At 34.1% G+C, this 16277-nt stretch overlaps 1 protein-coding gene across 3 annotated transcripts in view; it reads right to left on the bottom strand.

Annotated features, from left to right (window-relative positions):
• The window catches only part of PIP5K1B (phosphatidylinositol-4-phosphate 5-kinase type 1 beta), a 386138-nt gene that overhangs the window by 123850 nt on the left and 246011 nt on the right, over positions 1-16277 (bottom strand). For all 3 annotated transcript variants that reach the window (XM_051961831.1, XM_051961839.1, XM_051961847.1), the window contains 2 exons: positions 3946-4098; positions 1519-1818 (listed from right to left, as the gene is read on the bottom strand). In XM_051961831.1, coding sequence (XP_051817791.1) covers positions 1519-1818; positions 3946-4098 — 453 coding nt within the window. The remainder of the gene's footprint in view (positions 1-1518; positions 1819-3945; positions 4099-16277) is intronic.

Below are 16277 nucleotides of genomic sequence, written 5' to 3'. Positions count from 1 at the left end.
ATTCAGGTTCCTGATTCCAGGCCCAGAACTTTATTCACTTTGCTATCCAATTGCCTTTAAAAATCACATTTCCTCTTCTATTTGCTGGGTCAATAGTCCTAACCTGAAAAGCACTCTCAACTCCTCACCATCTTTCAAACTCTTCCTTTTCTTTGTGACTGAGCTCAACATCCACTTCTTATGTGAAGCCTATTTAGAAAAGCCCATTTACTAATTCCTTCCTAGTTTTCCTTGAGATTACTTTGCATAAATTTTTATATTTACTTTTCTATGTTCATTTTATTTCCTTTCAACAGACGATAAATTCTTTAAGGCATGTAGCTATGGCCCAGGGAGCTCTTCTCAAATTCACATGTGACTGGACTGTATAGCAAATACAGCTCTCCCTTGGCTTGTTCTTCATAGTATTATAGATCTTCTCAGCTAACAAACTACTTCAGTTACTGTCCCAGCATTAAGAAGTCTGGAACTTTTCCCAATCTATTCTGTGCTTAGGCTCATTTTGTTAAAAGAGACTCTCTTAGCAAAGGATTTGTTTACCCAACTACCATTAAACTGGTAAAACCCAATGTAGGATGAATTTTAGAATTTTTCTACACATAGATTCCAATATACATTTTGTGCAACTCCAACATATAAAAATCTTCCCCAAGTGTCACTTGGCCTTAGTTTAGAGTAGTTCCTTAGGCCAAGTTTGCACATAATGGGCTTTTGTGCTTGAAACTCTTGAGTCTCAGCTCCTGAGAGATTCTCATCCATATAACAGAAAGAAATTTCAATAAATGCTTTCTATAATTGGTTTGTGTCCACACATGGACCTCTTGGTATCCACTTATTTACATTATCATGCAATCTGCTTCCAAAACTCTCTGCCTATTAGGAATCCCTCTTCCTCCAAGAATTGCATATAGCTCATCTATGTTAGTCCCAAATATCTATTTTCTGTTAGTTTAACTAATTTCCCTACAGCAAAGGTAGAAGGAAAACAAAATTTCTTCCATTGTTTCTTTCTGTAGGGAGACAAGAATATTGAGATAGTATTTCTCCAGTAACAATAAATTAACACATTCTGGAACCATGACTAAATGAATTTTGATTGCTCCTTAAAGGGCTGTGTCAATCTACCTTCCTATGACCATTTTTTTTGCCATGCTTGTAAGATTTTTGGACCAAAATACTCTCCTTCTGGGCTACCATTACCATATGTGTGTAGTGTCCCCTTATTGGAATGTAAACTCCATGAAAGTACAAGCTATCTTTCTTTTCTTTCTTTTTTCATATCCCCAACTCTTAGCAAAGACTTTTTAGCACATAATAAGTCTTTCCTTGATGAATACCTTATTCTTTATTAACTTATTCAGACAGAAATAAGTTTATTTCACTTAGGGCAAAGATCTCATTACTACTAATTCACTGGCACAAGGATGCCCTCTCATCCTCATGAGAGAGTTAGTAATTCAAGTTTTCCTCAGGGCACCTGACTTTCCAGCACAAATCAAAAAAATGGCCTCTTCTTACCCGACAGTCTCGCTGAAGTGTCTTCATCAATGCATTATATGTTTCTGTATCAAAATATAATCCTTCATGCATGTCTTGCAAGAAATCCAAGTCCTTGAATGTAGGGTTTAATTTTTCTCTCTCTTTCCTGGATGCTCGTCGCTTGTAGGTGGAACCTTTCAAGTCATATGTAAAGTGCATTTTCATTGAGCGAGGCAAAATGTTGTTCATCACCACAATCCTGATGTTAATGCCCCCTGACTGGACACAGTAGAGTCCATAAAACTTTGGTAGAAGAGTCCTAGGATTCTGATTTAAATTCTAGAACAAAAAAAAAAATGGAAAGAAAAATAAAAATAACCTTTTAAAAAATTGTGTCACTAAATCAAAGGGATTCTTTCTGATAAAGTTTTTTTTTTTTAAATGAACAAATATTTTATTTTCTCCCCCCTTCTCCATCCAATTATAAAAAGAAAAACAAGTTCCTTGTAACAAATATGCATAATCAAGGAAAAAAATTCTCTCACTGACTGTGTTTGAAAAATAAGTCTAATTCTCAACTCTAAATCAGTTAGATGGTGCAGGAATGTTGCACTTATAGTAAAGAAAATCAGAGTTCAAATCTGGTTTCAGACATTCAGTAACTGGGTGAGAGTAGGCAAGTCATTTAACTTGTCTATTTTAGTTTCCTCATATGTAAAATAAGAGTAGTAAAAGTAATAATAATAATAGCATTTAGCTCTCAGGATTGTCATGAGGTTAAAATGAGGTTAAAATCTGTAAAGCACTTTGCAAATTGTAAAATAGAGACCCCTGAGGTCTTTTCTAGCTCTAATGATTTCATAAAATTGGTTGTAAGTTAAATAAAAGCTAGATTTGTAAATAAGGGAATGTTCTATTAAAAATTATGCAATTAATAATTTGAGGCAAGAAATTATGATTAGAAAAGAAAAAGAATTTATGGATTAATAAATATGACATTTACATTTCATTTGTTTAGAAACTTTGTTCTTTCTTTTAAAAATACAATCACAAAATGAATTAGCTTATAATAAGCCATATTTATTTAAATAAACCATCAGCATAGGATAAATCCCTCTAAATGAGTTCAATAAAGAAGAAAAGCTAGATTTTAAACAGACTGCTTCAATAAAGTTTATATATAATTATCATTAGAATATTTATTCCATCAGTTTTTTCTTATGATATTGATAGAGATGATGTACAAAAGTTCATAGTCACATTTATTTGTAACCTTATTAGTGACTATAATGCAAGGCAATGCTTCTATAGAAAGATATTATAATAAAGGTACTAGTAGCAATAATTGGACCTAGGCAAATCATAAAACCTTTTAAGGTACAATTTCCTCATCCGTAAAATGGAGCACAATAATACCTCATCTAATTGATGAGTTTTTGGGAAGCTTAGGTGAGATAATTCATATAACATACTTTGCAAATCTGAAGAATTATATGTTATTACAAAAATTATTATTATAAAAATGATGAATGACCTTTATTCAATAAAATTGGCATTTATTTAGCACTTTAAGTTTTGCAAATATCTTTGAAAATACCTCATTTTATCTTTACAACAACTCTGGGAGATAAATGTTATTATTATTCTCATTTTAGACATAAGGAACCTGAGGTAAATATAAATTAAGTGACTAGTCCAGTATCACACTTTCAGCGAGGCTCCAATCTGAGATTGAATTTGAACTCTGGTCTTCCTGATTCCAGGTCCAGCACACTATATCATATCCATGGTTCCACCTCATTGCAAAGCTTTGTAAAGTGCTTTAAAGAATAACAATAATTATAATTTCCCCTTTTAGCCTTCATACCTCCCCCAAGCAGGCTATAATTAAGCAAGGATATATAGCAATCTTTTATATAGTGCTTTAAAGTTTGCGAAGTAAAATACATGCATTATCCCATTTAACCTTCATAATCACTTTATAAAGTGAAAACTATAGACACTGTTATTTCTGTTTTCTAAATGAGGAAACCAGGATTCAGGGAATTGCTCCTTAACTTGCCTTGCTATTACTTAATTTCCCCCAATCCCTTTGGATCCTTCCCTTATCTTCTTCACCCTTCGTTCCACATTGCTTCCCTCTCCTCCCACCCTCCCACTTATTTTGTGCTATACCCTGATTGCGGCTTTTAAAATGTTAATATATTTATTCTCAGCTCTTTACCGAACTATAAAGTGAAACTCTCCTATTAGATCTTGGTTTGCACTATCTCTTTCTCTCTCTCCTTTCTTATTCCATCTTTCCTTCCTTCCCTTCCTTCCTTTCTTGACAGTGAGTATCAAATTATCAGATTTTTTTGTAGCCAAAGTAAAATAAGTGATTATGAAAACCAGCAGAAAGAAAAATGATTCAGAAAAGTCATATGTTTAAGAGGGGGCATCTTCTTTCCAAATTTCTGTACTTACCATATAGTAACCTGGCAGCAACTTCTGAAGGAATTCGGCTTCTTTATGTTGTACTGTTTTGATTATAAATTCATCACCACTAGTTACAAAAAACAACGATCCACTGGCCCCAGGGTTGGATAATTCTATTAAAGGCTCACTGCAGATGGAATACTAAAAGAAAAACAATAATATTATCACATAACACATGCTACATCCAAGAAAGAAAATCAGACTTGTTGAAGAGTCCCTTATTAAAGCTTTAATAAATATGCTCTCAAGGTAAGAATATTTGTGTAATTTCTGATTTTTTTCTTCATATCATTAGGAAGGAAGTATTGATAGGCAGAATGGAAGTACTAGTCTGTTACTAGTTTATAAACTTGTTATCTCCAATAAAGAAAAGATATCTTCTACATTTACTGTTTTTATAGTGAGATATAAAAGATATTTAAATGTTATAGCACTAGAAAATTCAAGAACTAATATGATAAAAAAGTTACATTTCCTAAGAATTTGAAAATAAGTATTAGCTAAGAACAGAATAAACCTTTTGAATTTGACATGTTAATGTTGACAGAACCAGTTTATTTGAATCATAAGATCTAAGTTTTAAAAAATATTTCCAATTTATCCTGTCTATAGCTTGCTTATACATAGTCATTTGAAAGTTGTTTCCCCTGTTAGAATGGGAACTCCTTCAGAGTAGGGACTGTTTTCTTAAAATACTTTCTTTGTGGGGACTGTTCACTTAGGACAGGGTCTGGCACATATTTGGTTCTTAATAAACATTTATTGACTAGTTAACCAAAAATAACATGGATAAAATCATAGATCTTATACTCAGAGCTGGAAGGGAGCATAGAGGCCTCTAATCCAATCTTATTATTTTAAAGGTAGAGAAAGAAACTGAAACCCAGCACAAGTCATACAGACAGTAATTAGCAGAACCAGAAGTGAAATAAAGGTCCTTTACTTCCAGATTAAATACTCTTCCCATTGCATTATGCTTTTAAGTATAATGGTTTCTTTCACCCTGAATTAATTTTTTCAAATGTGTTATATCAATAGATCAATATAGTCAGAGCAAATATAGACTAAGCAACCATAATGTACTACCAAGCTAGATACTGTGGGAGATCGAAATGGCCTTAGATGATCATGATCTTCTAGTAGAGGAAAAAAGGATGAATAGACAAGAGAAAATAACCTCATTATGAGGTATTATATAGTAAACACTCAACAAAAATAATTTTACAAACATATATACACATATAAAGGAATTGCACATGTTCAACATATATTAGATCACTAGCTGACTGTGGGAGGGGATAAGAAAAGGAAGGGGAAAAAATCAGAACACAGGATTTTGTAGGGGTAAATGTCGAAAATTATCCATGTACATATTTTGAAAATAAAAAGCTTAAAAAACAAAAAAACAAAATACATGCACAGATAATTTTCAACATTCACCTGTGCAAAACCTTGTGTTTCAAATTTTTTTCTCGATCCCTTCTCCCCACTGCCTCCCTTAGATAGCAATTCTTATATACATATTTCCACAATGATCATGCTGCATAAGAAAAATCAGGTCAAAAAGGAAAAAAAAATTGAGAAAGAAAACAAAAAGCAAGCAAATGACAACAAAAAAGATGAAAATACAATATTGTGATCCACACTCAGTCCCCACAGTCTTCTCTCTGGATTCAAATGGCTCTCTTCAATGACAATCCATTGGAAGTGGCCTAAACCACCTCACTATTGAAAAGAGCCATGTCCATCAGAACTGATCATCACATAATCTTGTTGTTGCCATGTACAATCTTCTCTTTGTCATACTCGCTTCATTTAGCATCAGTTCATTTAAGTCTTTCCAAGCCTTTCTGAAATCATCCTGCTAATCATTTCTGATAGAACAATAATATTCCATAATATTCATATATCATAATTTATTCAGCCATTCTCTAACTGATGGAAAGTCACTCAGTTTCTAGTTTTTTGCCTCTACAAAAAGGACTGCTACAAATATTTTTGCATATGTGTGTTTTTTCCCTTTTTTTGATCTCTTTAAGATACAAGCCCAGTAGAAACACTATGTGGATCACAGGGTATGCACAGTTTGATAGCCCTGTGGATTATCATATTGTTCCCTGGAATAGTTGGATCAGTTCACAACTCCACCAACAATGTATTAGTGTTCCAGTTTTCCCACATCTTCTCAAACATTCATCAATATCTTTTCCTGTCCTCTTAACCAATCAGAGAGGTGTGTAGTAGTACCTCAGAGTTGTCTTAATTTTAATTTCTCTGATAAATAGTGATTTAGAACATATTTTCATATGGCTAGAAATGGTTTTAATTTCTTCATCTGAAAATTGTTCATATTTTTTGACCATTTATCAATTGGAGAATGGCTTGTATTCTTATAAATTTGAGCCAATTCTCTACATATTTTAGAAATGAGGCCTTTATCAGAACCTTTGAATGTAAAATATTTTCCCCTTAATTTTCTGCTTCCCTTCTAATATTTTCTGCATTAGTGTTGTTTGTACAAAAGCTTTTTAACTTAATATAATACAAATTATCCATTTTGCATTTCATAATGTATTCTAATTCTTTTTTGGTCACAAATTCCTTCCTTTTCCACTGATCTGAGAGGTAAACTATTTTTTGTTCTTCTAATTTGCTTATACTATCATTCTTTATGTTTAAATTACGAATCTATTTTGACCTTATCTTGATATGGAGTTTTAGATGTGAGGTTAATACCTAGTACTGCCATACTAATTTCTAATTTTTCCAGGAATTTTTGTCAAAGAGTGAGTTCTTATTCCCCAAAGCTGGGTCTCTGGGTTTGTCAAACACTGGATTACTATTGTTCATTGACTATTTTGTCCTGTGAACCTAATCTATTCCATTGATGGACTATTCTATTTCTTAGACAGTACCAAATGGTCTTGATGGCCTCTCCTTTATAATATAGTTTTAGATCTGGTACAGCTAGGCCACCTTCATTTGAATTTTTTTCATTAATTCTCTTGAAATTCTTGATCTTTTATTCTTCCACATGAACTTTGTTATTTTTTCTAGCTTTGTAATTTCTTGGCAGTTTGATTGGTATGGCACTGAATAAATAGATTAATTTAGGTAGAATTGTCATTTTTATTATATTAGCTTGGCCTACTTATCAGCACTATACTTCCAGTTGTTTAGATCTGACTTTATTTGTGTGTAAAAATGTTTTATAATTTTGTTCATATAATTTCTGACTTTGTTTTGGCAGATAGACTCCCAAATATTTTGTATTATCTACAGTTATTTTAAATGGATTTTTTCTAGGATTCTCTAAGTTTATCATAATATCATCTGCAAAGAGAAATAATTTTGTTTCCTCATTGCCTATAAAATTCCTTTATTTTTTTTCTCTTATTGCTAAAGCTAACATTTCTAATACAATATTCAATAGTAATAGTGATAGTGGGCAACCTTGTTTCACCCCTGATCTTATTTGGAATGGTTCTAGTTTATTCTCATTATATATGATGCTTGCTGATGGTTTTAAACAGATGCTACTGATCATTTTAAGGAAAACTCCATTTATTCCTATGTTTTCTAGTATTTTTAATAGGAATGGGTGTTGGAATTTGTCAAATTTTTTTTTCTACATCTATTGAGATAATCATATGACTTCTATTAGTTTGGCTAATAATATAGTCAATTATGCTAATAGGTTTCCTAACATTGAACCAGCCCTGCATTCCTGATATTATCCTGGTGACAACTTGCTGCAATCTCTTTGCTAATAGTTTAGTTAAGATTTTTGCATAAATATTAATTAGGGAAATTGCTCTATAATTTTCTTTCTCTGTTTTAACCCTACCTGGTTTAGGTATTACCACCATATCTGCGTCACAAAAGTAATTTGGTAGGACTCCTTCTTTCCTATTTTTCCAAATAGTTTGCATACTGTTGGATCTTTAAATGTTTGGTAGAATTCACTTGTAAATCCATATGGCCCAGAAGATTTTTTTCTTAGGGAGTTCAATTTCTTTTTTCTTTTCCTAAAATGGGATTATTTAAGTAATTTATTTCCTTCTCTGTTAATCTTGGCAATTTATATTTTTGTAAGTATTCATCCATTTCACTTAGATTATCAGATTTATTGGCATACAAGTGGGCAAAATAGCTCCTAACTATAGCTCTAATTTCGTCTTCATTGGTAGAAAGTTCACCCTTTTCATTCTTGATACTGGCAATTTGATTTTCTTCTTTCCTTTTTCTAATCAAATTAACTAAAGGTTTTTTTCATAAAACCCACTTTTAGTTTTGTTTATTAGTTCAATAGTTTTCTTACTTTCAATTTTATTAATTTTCCCTTTTATTTTCAGAAATTCAAATGTTTAATTGGGGGGGGGGGTTAATTTGTACTTTTCCTAACTTTTTTAATTGCCTGCCCAATTCATTGATCTTCTCTTTCTCTATTTTATTCAAGTAAGCCTCTAGGGATATAACATTTTCCTTAAAAACTGCTTTGGCTGCATCCCATAAATTTTGGTATATTGCCTCATTGTCATTCTGTTGGATGAAATTATCAGCTGTGTCTATGATTTGTTGTTTCACCCACTAATTCTTTAGAATTAGATTGTTTGATTTCCAATTAATTTTTATTCTATTTTTCCCTGACCCTTTTCTTTTTACATGCATTTTTATCATAACCTGAAAAAGATGCATTTACTATTTCTGCTTTTCTGCATTTTATTTTGAAGTTTTTAGTGCCCTAAAACACGATCATTTTTTGTGTAGGTTTCATGTACTGCCAAGAAAAAAAAAAGTATATTCTTTTCTGTCCCTATTCAATTTTCTCCAAAGTTCTCTCATATCTAACTTTTCCAAAATTTTATTTACCTCTTTAATTTTTATTTATTTTGTGATTTGATATATCTAGTTCTGATAGAGCAAGGTTGAAATCCCCTTTTATTATAGTTTTCTATTTCTTCTTGCAGCTCTCTTAATTTCTCCTCTAGGAATTTAGATGTTATCCCACTTAGGGCGTACATGTTTTTAGTATTAATATTAGTTCATTATCTATGGTACTCTTTAACAAAATATAGTTTCCTTCCTCATTTCTTTTAATTACATCTATTTTTGCTTTTGCTTGATCTGACATCAGGATCACTATCCTTGCTTTTTTTTTTTTTTTTTTTTTTTTTTTTTGGGTACTTCAGCTGAAGCCCAATAGATTGTGCTCCAGACTTTTATTTAAGATTTTTCTTAAGAATTTTAGAATTGGGGGTGGAGCCAAGATGAGGGAGAGGACAAATGTTTCTTTCTGAGCTCTCCTTCTATCTTCACACTAATTACAAAATTCAGCCTCTGAAATGGTGCTGGACTGGCAGAGTGCATGAATATTGGGAATGCAGCAAATTACCAGCAGAAGACAATTTCAAAGAATGCTAGAAAAGGTCTGTTTTGGAAGGGTGGGAGAAGAGGTGGCCAGGTGCAGCCAGGGAAGCAGAGCACTGAGGCCAGTGTAGACTGAGCAGACCCAGGGCATGATGTGGTCTCCATAGAGTGGAGAATCTATGGGGAGTACTCTACCATAGTGTTGGATACTCTGCCCTGGAATGCAAGCCAGTAGAGCAGCAGAGAAGTTATAAAACATCCAACACAAACACAAAAAGTAAAGAGTGTATCCCAAAGCACCGGAGTCTCATGGGACCTGCCCATGCTCACCGAGCACCAGGAGTGACTCAATATTGATCCCAGCATAGCCGCTGCCACTTCCTGATGTCCGTAGAGGAAGCTTGGGATTTCCTTGCCCTAAAGGAGATCCTATATTTTCTTAAAAATGAGTAAAAAGGCAAAGCAAGCTCTAACTATAGATAGGTTCTACAGTGAAAGAGAAGAACAGATTTCAAACCCTGAGGAGACGAAAAGCAAATTGTTTCCAGAGGAAGTTTCAAAGGGTAATATAACCTGATCCCTACCACACAAGGTTCACCTAGAAGAAATTAAAAAGCATCTTAAAAGAGAGCTAGAAGAAGAATGGGGAAAGGAAAGGAAAGAGGGTTTGGAAAAGGCATATAATTCATTAAAAGATAGATTGGAAAAAGAAAACAAATCCTTGAAAAACAGAATATATGAAATGGAAAAGGTAAAGAACTCCCAGGAAAAAAGAATTTGTGAGTTGGAAAAGGTAAAGAACTCCCAGGAAAACTGAATTTGTGAATTGGAAAAAGAAAATAACTCCTTAAAAAAAATTGTGAAATGGAAAAAAATTCCAACAAAAAAACTCATTTTAAAAAAAACTCAATTGGATAACTATAAAAAGAAGTAAAAAAAAAAAGTAAATGAAGAAAATAATTCATTAAAAATCAGAACTGAACAAATGGAAATGAATCACTCGATGAGACATCAAGGATCAGTCAAGCAAAGCCAAAAAAAATGAAAAAATAGAAAAAATGTTAAACACTTACTTGGGAAAACAGCAGATCTGGAAAATAGATCTAGGAGAGATAATCTAAGAATTATTAGACTTCCTGAAAACCATGATTGAAAAAAAGAGTCTAGGCACTATTTTTCAGGAAATCATCAAAGAGAACTGTACATATGTCATAGAATCATTAGGTAAAATAGCCATTGAAAGAATTCATCAAACACCTCCTGAAAGAGACCCCAAAATTAAAACTCCAAGGAATATTGTGGCTAAATTTCAGAACTATTGGTCCAAGGAAAAACTATTACAAGAAGATAGAAAAAAACAATTCAAATACCGAGGAGCCACAATAAGGCTAAAATTTTTTCAGGAGCTAAAGCTTCCACATTAAAGGATTGAAGGGCCTGGAATCTGATATTCTGAAAGGCAAAGAAATTTGGAATGCAACAAGAATAAACTACCCTGCTAAACTGAGCATTTTCTTCCAGGGAAGAAGATAGGCATTCAATGAAACAGATGAATTCCATTTATTTCTGATGAAAAAACCAGAGCTAAACAAAAAAGCTAACCTCCAAATATAGGACTCAAGAGAAGCATAAAAAGGTAAAAAGAAATCTTGAGAACTGTATTTCTGTTATGGGCATACATAAATGCATGTGTAATTTGATTTTACTGTTATAATATAAAAAAGGAAGTAGAGATGGAAAGGGGATTGTACCAGAAAAGGGGAGAAGTGGAGATAAAATAAGGGAAAGTACATCTCACGAAGAGGGAAAGTACATCTCACGAAGAGGCAAAGGAAACCTATTGTATTTGAGGGAAAGAAAGGAGGGGGATGAACATTGTGTGAATCTTACTCTCATCAGATCTGGCTCAAAGAGAAAATATTAGACATATCTGGTTTACAAAGAAACTTCTCTCAACTTATTGAAAAGTGTGAGGGGAAAGCAAAAAAAGGGATAGGCTAAATAGAAGGGAATACAGAAATAGTAGGGGAAAGATAAGAAAGGGGAGGTATTCTAAAGGGGGAGGAACTCTAAAGGGGGAAGGCTGCTGAAGGCAAATGGTGCCCATAAGTTAAATACTGGGGAGGAGAATAAGGGGAAAAGGAAAGAGAAGAGTATAATCTGGGGAAAATAAGAGGGCAGAAAATAGAGAATTAGTAGTTTTAACCATACATGTAAAAGGGATGAACTCTCCCATAAAGTGGAGGTGGACAGCAGACTGGATTAAAAGCCAGAATCTTATATGTTGTTTACAGGAAATACATTCAAAGCAGGGGGAAACATACAGAATAAAGGTAAAAGGCTGAAGCAGAATCTACTTTACTTCAGGTGAAGTAAAAAAAGCAGGGGTAGCCATCCTGATCTCAGATCAAGCAAAGGCAAAAATTGATCTAATTAAAGGAGATAAGGAAGGAAACTATATCTTGCTAAAGGGTACCATAGATAATGAAACAATATCAATACTAAACATATATGCACCAAGTAGTATAACATCTAAATTCCTAAAGGAGAAGTTAAGAGAGCTTAAAGAAGAAATATACAACAAAACTATAATAGTGGGAGATTGTAATGTTCTTCTCTAAAGTGTAATGTTCTCTGGGAGCAGGTTTCTTGGGGAGCTTCTGGGAGCAGCCTCCATTTCCGTTCAGTGTAATCATCCCAAATGCAGCAAGGTATTAAAGTCCAAATTCTTTTTTGTCTCCTTCAAAGTCTTATCTCCTTCACTTAGGGCTTAGATAGTGTTTCTTAGAAGCCTTCTGTAGCCTTGGTTCTGAGAGTTTAAGCTGCCTTCTCTGGCTTATGAATCTCCTCGACTGAATTCTGACTGAGGCTCCAAGAGCTTCTAGTGGGCTTCTCCTTTCTGGCCCTGAAAGCTCCTCCTTATATGTTCCACATTGAGTATACACCAATCATTATATCACTAGGAAACCATTATTGTAGCATTAAATCAATGCTAAACTAGATTTAACCACTGTCTTCTCAATTCCACTTACTTAGCACATTGTAAGAATCCTAACATCTCCTGCTTTCTTTTGTTTTTAGGAGGTGATCCTCCTCTTAGGTGGTCATGACCTCCCTGACTTCTCAAGGAGGTGAGAACCTATCAAAAGAAGGTGATCACACTTTCCCTGACTGCTCAAAAAAGGGGTGAAAACACTACAAAAAGAGGTGATCATATCCTCCCTGATGTCTCAGGAAGAGAGATGAAAACACCAAAGAAAATGGGAAATCAAATCAGATTAGTGGGTTTCTGAAGGGGCTCACTCTTAAAACACGTATACATAAATCCATCAGTATGGGAGGTATTACACATAATTACATAAATTACATAAGCACATAGTAACACAGGCTAGTAGTGATGTGACAAATAACATGAATCAACATGAGAATTTATACATATCCATAAATCCTAGAAATAGTCCAGAAAGGAATCTATTGTCCATAACTTTATGTGCCAGGAATCCAATAATTCCTACAAATTTTGAAGTCCTGCAATTGTCTCACCTTGAGTTAGGGAATGCAATGATTCCTGCAGATTTTGTTCTTAGGTCTTCTCCTTTGTTTTGAGGTTTTTCTCTTTTTCTGTCTCTCTGATAGACAAAGCGAATATGGCTCATTGGTACCCATCTGATTCCTTCTCTGTCTGTAGAAATACAAACAAACTCTTTCTCCCAAGCAGTTAACCTAGCTAGTCCCTTCTATTTACCAGTTTTGGGATTTCTCCTTATCAGTTGACAAATATATTGAAGCTGCTTGCACTGGACACTGCCCTTTTGGTGGGTTAAAAAATCCTGTATTCTCCCCAATTGCAATCCCTTTCTGCTATCTGATTGCTTTTCTGCTGGTTGATCATGTAATCCCTTTCTGCCATGTGATTGCTTTTTGGCTGACTGATCACATCAGAGTATTGAGCTTCTAAATGTGTAACTGTAACCTCAGTTGCCATCATGTCCCACCTGTCTTTTGATTGAGGTCTTGGAGCTGGGCCCCGCCACTCATTTCCCTGGGTCAATCTATATTCTGAGGCCCAGTGGAAGCCTTTGTGGCATTTTGGACATAGAGTTTTAGGTCTTCTCTCACCCTGTCTTCTCCCTCTATCTCCATATCTACATTGGGCTCTCAGATATCCTATTTTTCCACACTGAAAACATCGATAACTCTCTCTAGAAGTCCCTTACCAAGAGAGACCCTGTCTTCCCATGTTCATCATAGTCTGGGTATAATAAGCATTTGTGCCCACAAAGGGTGATTTGTATTTCTACAGAGAGAGAAGGAATCAGATGGGTACCAATGAGCATCTTTTGAGCTCCTCTAAAGGAGCATCTTTATGTAGTCCCCATACAATTCTTCTGCAAACCTCACTGGCATTTTCCTTAGCCAGTTATCTTTTCATAATTTCTGTAGCTGCATTTTCTCCAGTGGTTCTTGTGACAGCTGTTTGCGAATGTCCCACAAAATCCGCAAAGGATTCATTGGGACCTTGCTCTATTTTTGTGAAGGCTTCCCCCCGATCTTTCCCTAGAAGGGAACCCCAAGCTTTTGTTGCAGCTGTAGCAATTTGTTCGTATGCTCCTATGGGGTAATTAATCTGTGCTGAATTCTCTGAATATTGACCTTCACCTGCTAGCTGGTCAAAGGTGATTTGTATATTAACTCTTGTTAACTTATTGCATTGGGCTTGAATCCTACATAATTCATGATATTCCGAAAACCCTAACAAGTTTTGTCCAGGTTCTAAACATGTCCTTGCTATGTATTTCCAATCAGAAGAGGTTAAGATTTCATAAGCCAAATTATCTAGTAACATCTTAACATAAGACGATGTAGCCCCTAAAGAGTACAACCATTTTTCAAATCCTTGACTTTTTTTTTTTTTAACCAAATCAAAAGGAGTGTATCTTCTCCTTTTTTGACCTGAAGAGTCAAGCTCTTCAATCATAGGATATTCATTTATTAACTCAAATATAATCTGTTCTTCATTTTTTGCTTTAACCAGTGCTTTTTGTATTCTTGTCATAGGCTGCTTCATAGGAGGTCCTGAATGTGTTACTGCCTCTTCCCCTCTTCCTTCTCTCTCCACCCATGAAGGGTTAATTGAGGGAAGTAGGTCAGGGGATGTGGAATGACCTAATTTCTCCTGCTGTGAAGTACCATACTTAGAATTGTACTTAACTCCATTATTATCTGATTCTTATTTAGATCCTCCCCCTCCTGTTCTTTCTTCTTTTTCCTTATTTTAACACTTTATAATTTCTTAAAGCCAGTTGTACTAAATTATATGTATTAAGTATGTCTTTGGAAATTGAGTCAGGTCCATTTTCATTGTAGAATTGACATAGTTGCTCTCCTACTAATTTCCACTCATGTGGATCCAATTCTTTTTCCTTAGAGAACCAAGAAGATGTGTACTGTACAGTTTTTAAAAGATAAGTGATCTGCTCCCAATTTACAATTAAACTGTGATTTTTTTTTATCAGTCTGACCAAGCTTTCAACACATTTTCCTTGAAGAGGAAAAGAAGGCTGTTTTCTAAACATCTGTCCCATTTTAGATGAATTACTATTTTAGCCCTTTAACAAAGTTTCCTTATTGTACTCACCCTAATTTCTGGATCACAGATGGACGTTCAGGCGCCAAAATATAATGTTCTTCTCTGAAGTGTAATGTTCTCTGGGACAGGTTTCTTGGGGGGCTTCTGGGAGCAGTTTTCATTTCAGTTCAGTGTAACCACCCCAAATACAGAGAGGTATTACAGTCCAAATCCTTTATTGTCTCCTTCAAAGTCTTCTCTCTTTCACTTGGGACTCAGCTAGTTTTTCTGAGAGGCCTTCTGTAGTCTTGGTTCTGAGAATCTAAGCTGCTTCTCTGGTTTATGAATCTCCTTGACTGAATCCTGACTGAGACTCCAAGAGCTTCTAGTGGGCTTCTCCTTTCTGGCCCTGAGAGTTCCTCCTTATATGTTCCACACTGAGTATAACACCAATCATTATATCACTAGGAAGCCATTATTTGTTGTAGGATTAAATCAGGGGTCCTCAAACTTTTTAAATAATAAATAACACTGAAAGTTAAAAAACTATTAAATTAATAAATAAAACTAAGAATTGGTTTTATGAAAAAAGCCCAACAAAATAGATAAATTTTTGGTAAATTTGATTACAAAAAGGAAAGAGGAAAGTCAAATTGTTAGTCTTAAAAATGAAAAGGGAGAACTTTCCACTAATGAAGATGAAATTAGAACAATAATTAGGAGTTACTTTGCCCAACTTTATGCCAATATATTTGATAACCTAAGTGAAATGGAGGATTAACAGAGGAGCAAGTAAATTGTTTAAATAGTCCTATTTTAGAAAAAGAAATAGAACAAGACTATTAATCAACTCCCTAAGAAAAAATCACCAGGATCAGATGGATTTACATGTGAATTCTACCAAACATTTAAAGAACAATGAAGTCCAATACTATATAAACTATCTGAAAAAATAGGGAATGAAATACTCCTACCAAATTCCTTTTATGACACAGACATGGTACTGATACCTAAACCAGATAGGTTGAAAACAGAGAAAGAAAATTATAGACCAAACTCCCTAATGTATATTGCTGCAAATTCTTAAACAAAATATTAACAATTATAGAAAATCATCCCTAGGATAAGACACCATGACCAAGTAGGATTTATACCAGGAATGCAGGGCTGGTTCAATATCAGGAAAACTATTAGCATAATCAGTTATCAAATTAACAAAAATCATATGATCATATCAATAGATGCAGAAAAAGCATTTGATTAAAATCCAACATCCATTCCAGTTAAAAACACTTGAGAGTATAGGAATAAATGGACTTTTCCTTAAAATAGTCAGTAGCATCTATCTAAAACCATCAGTAAGCACCATATGTAATGGGGA

Source organism: Antechinus flavipes, chromosome 1 (genome assembly GCF_016432865.1).
Source record: "Antechinus flavipes isolate AdamAnt ecotype Samford, QLD, Australia chromosome 1, AdamAnt_v2, whole genome shotgun sequence".
Lineage (NCBI taxonomy): Eukaryota > Metazoa > Chordata > Mammalia > Dasyuromorphia > Dasyuridae > Antechinus > Antechinus flavipes.
Note: the sequence above shows the minus strand (reverse complement) of the source record. Positions and strands in the feature narration are given on the sequence as shown.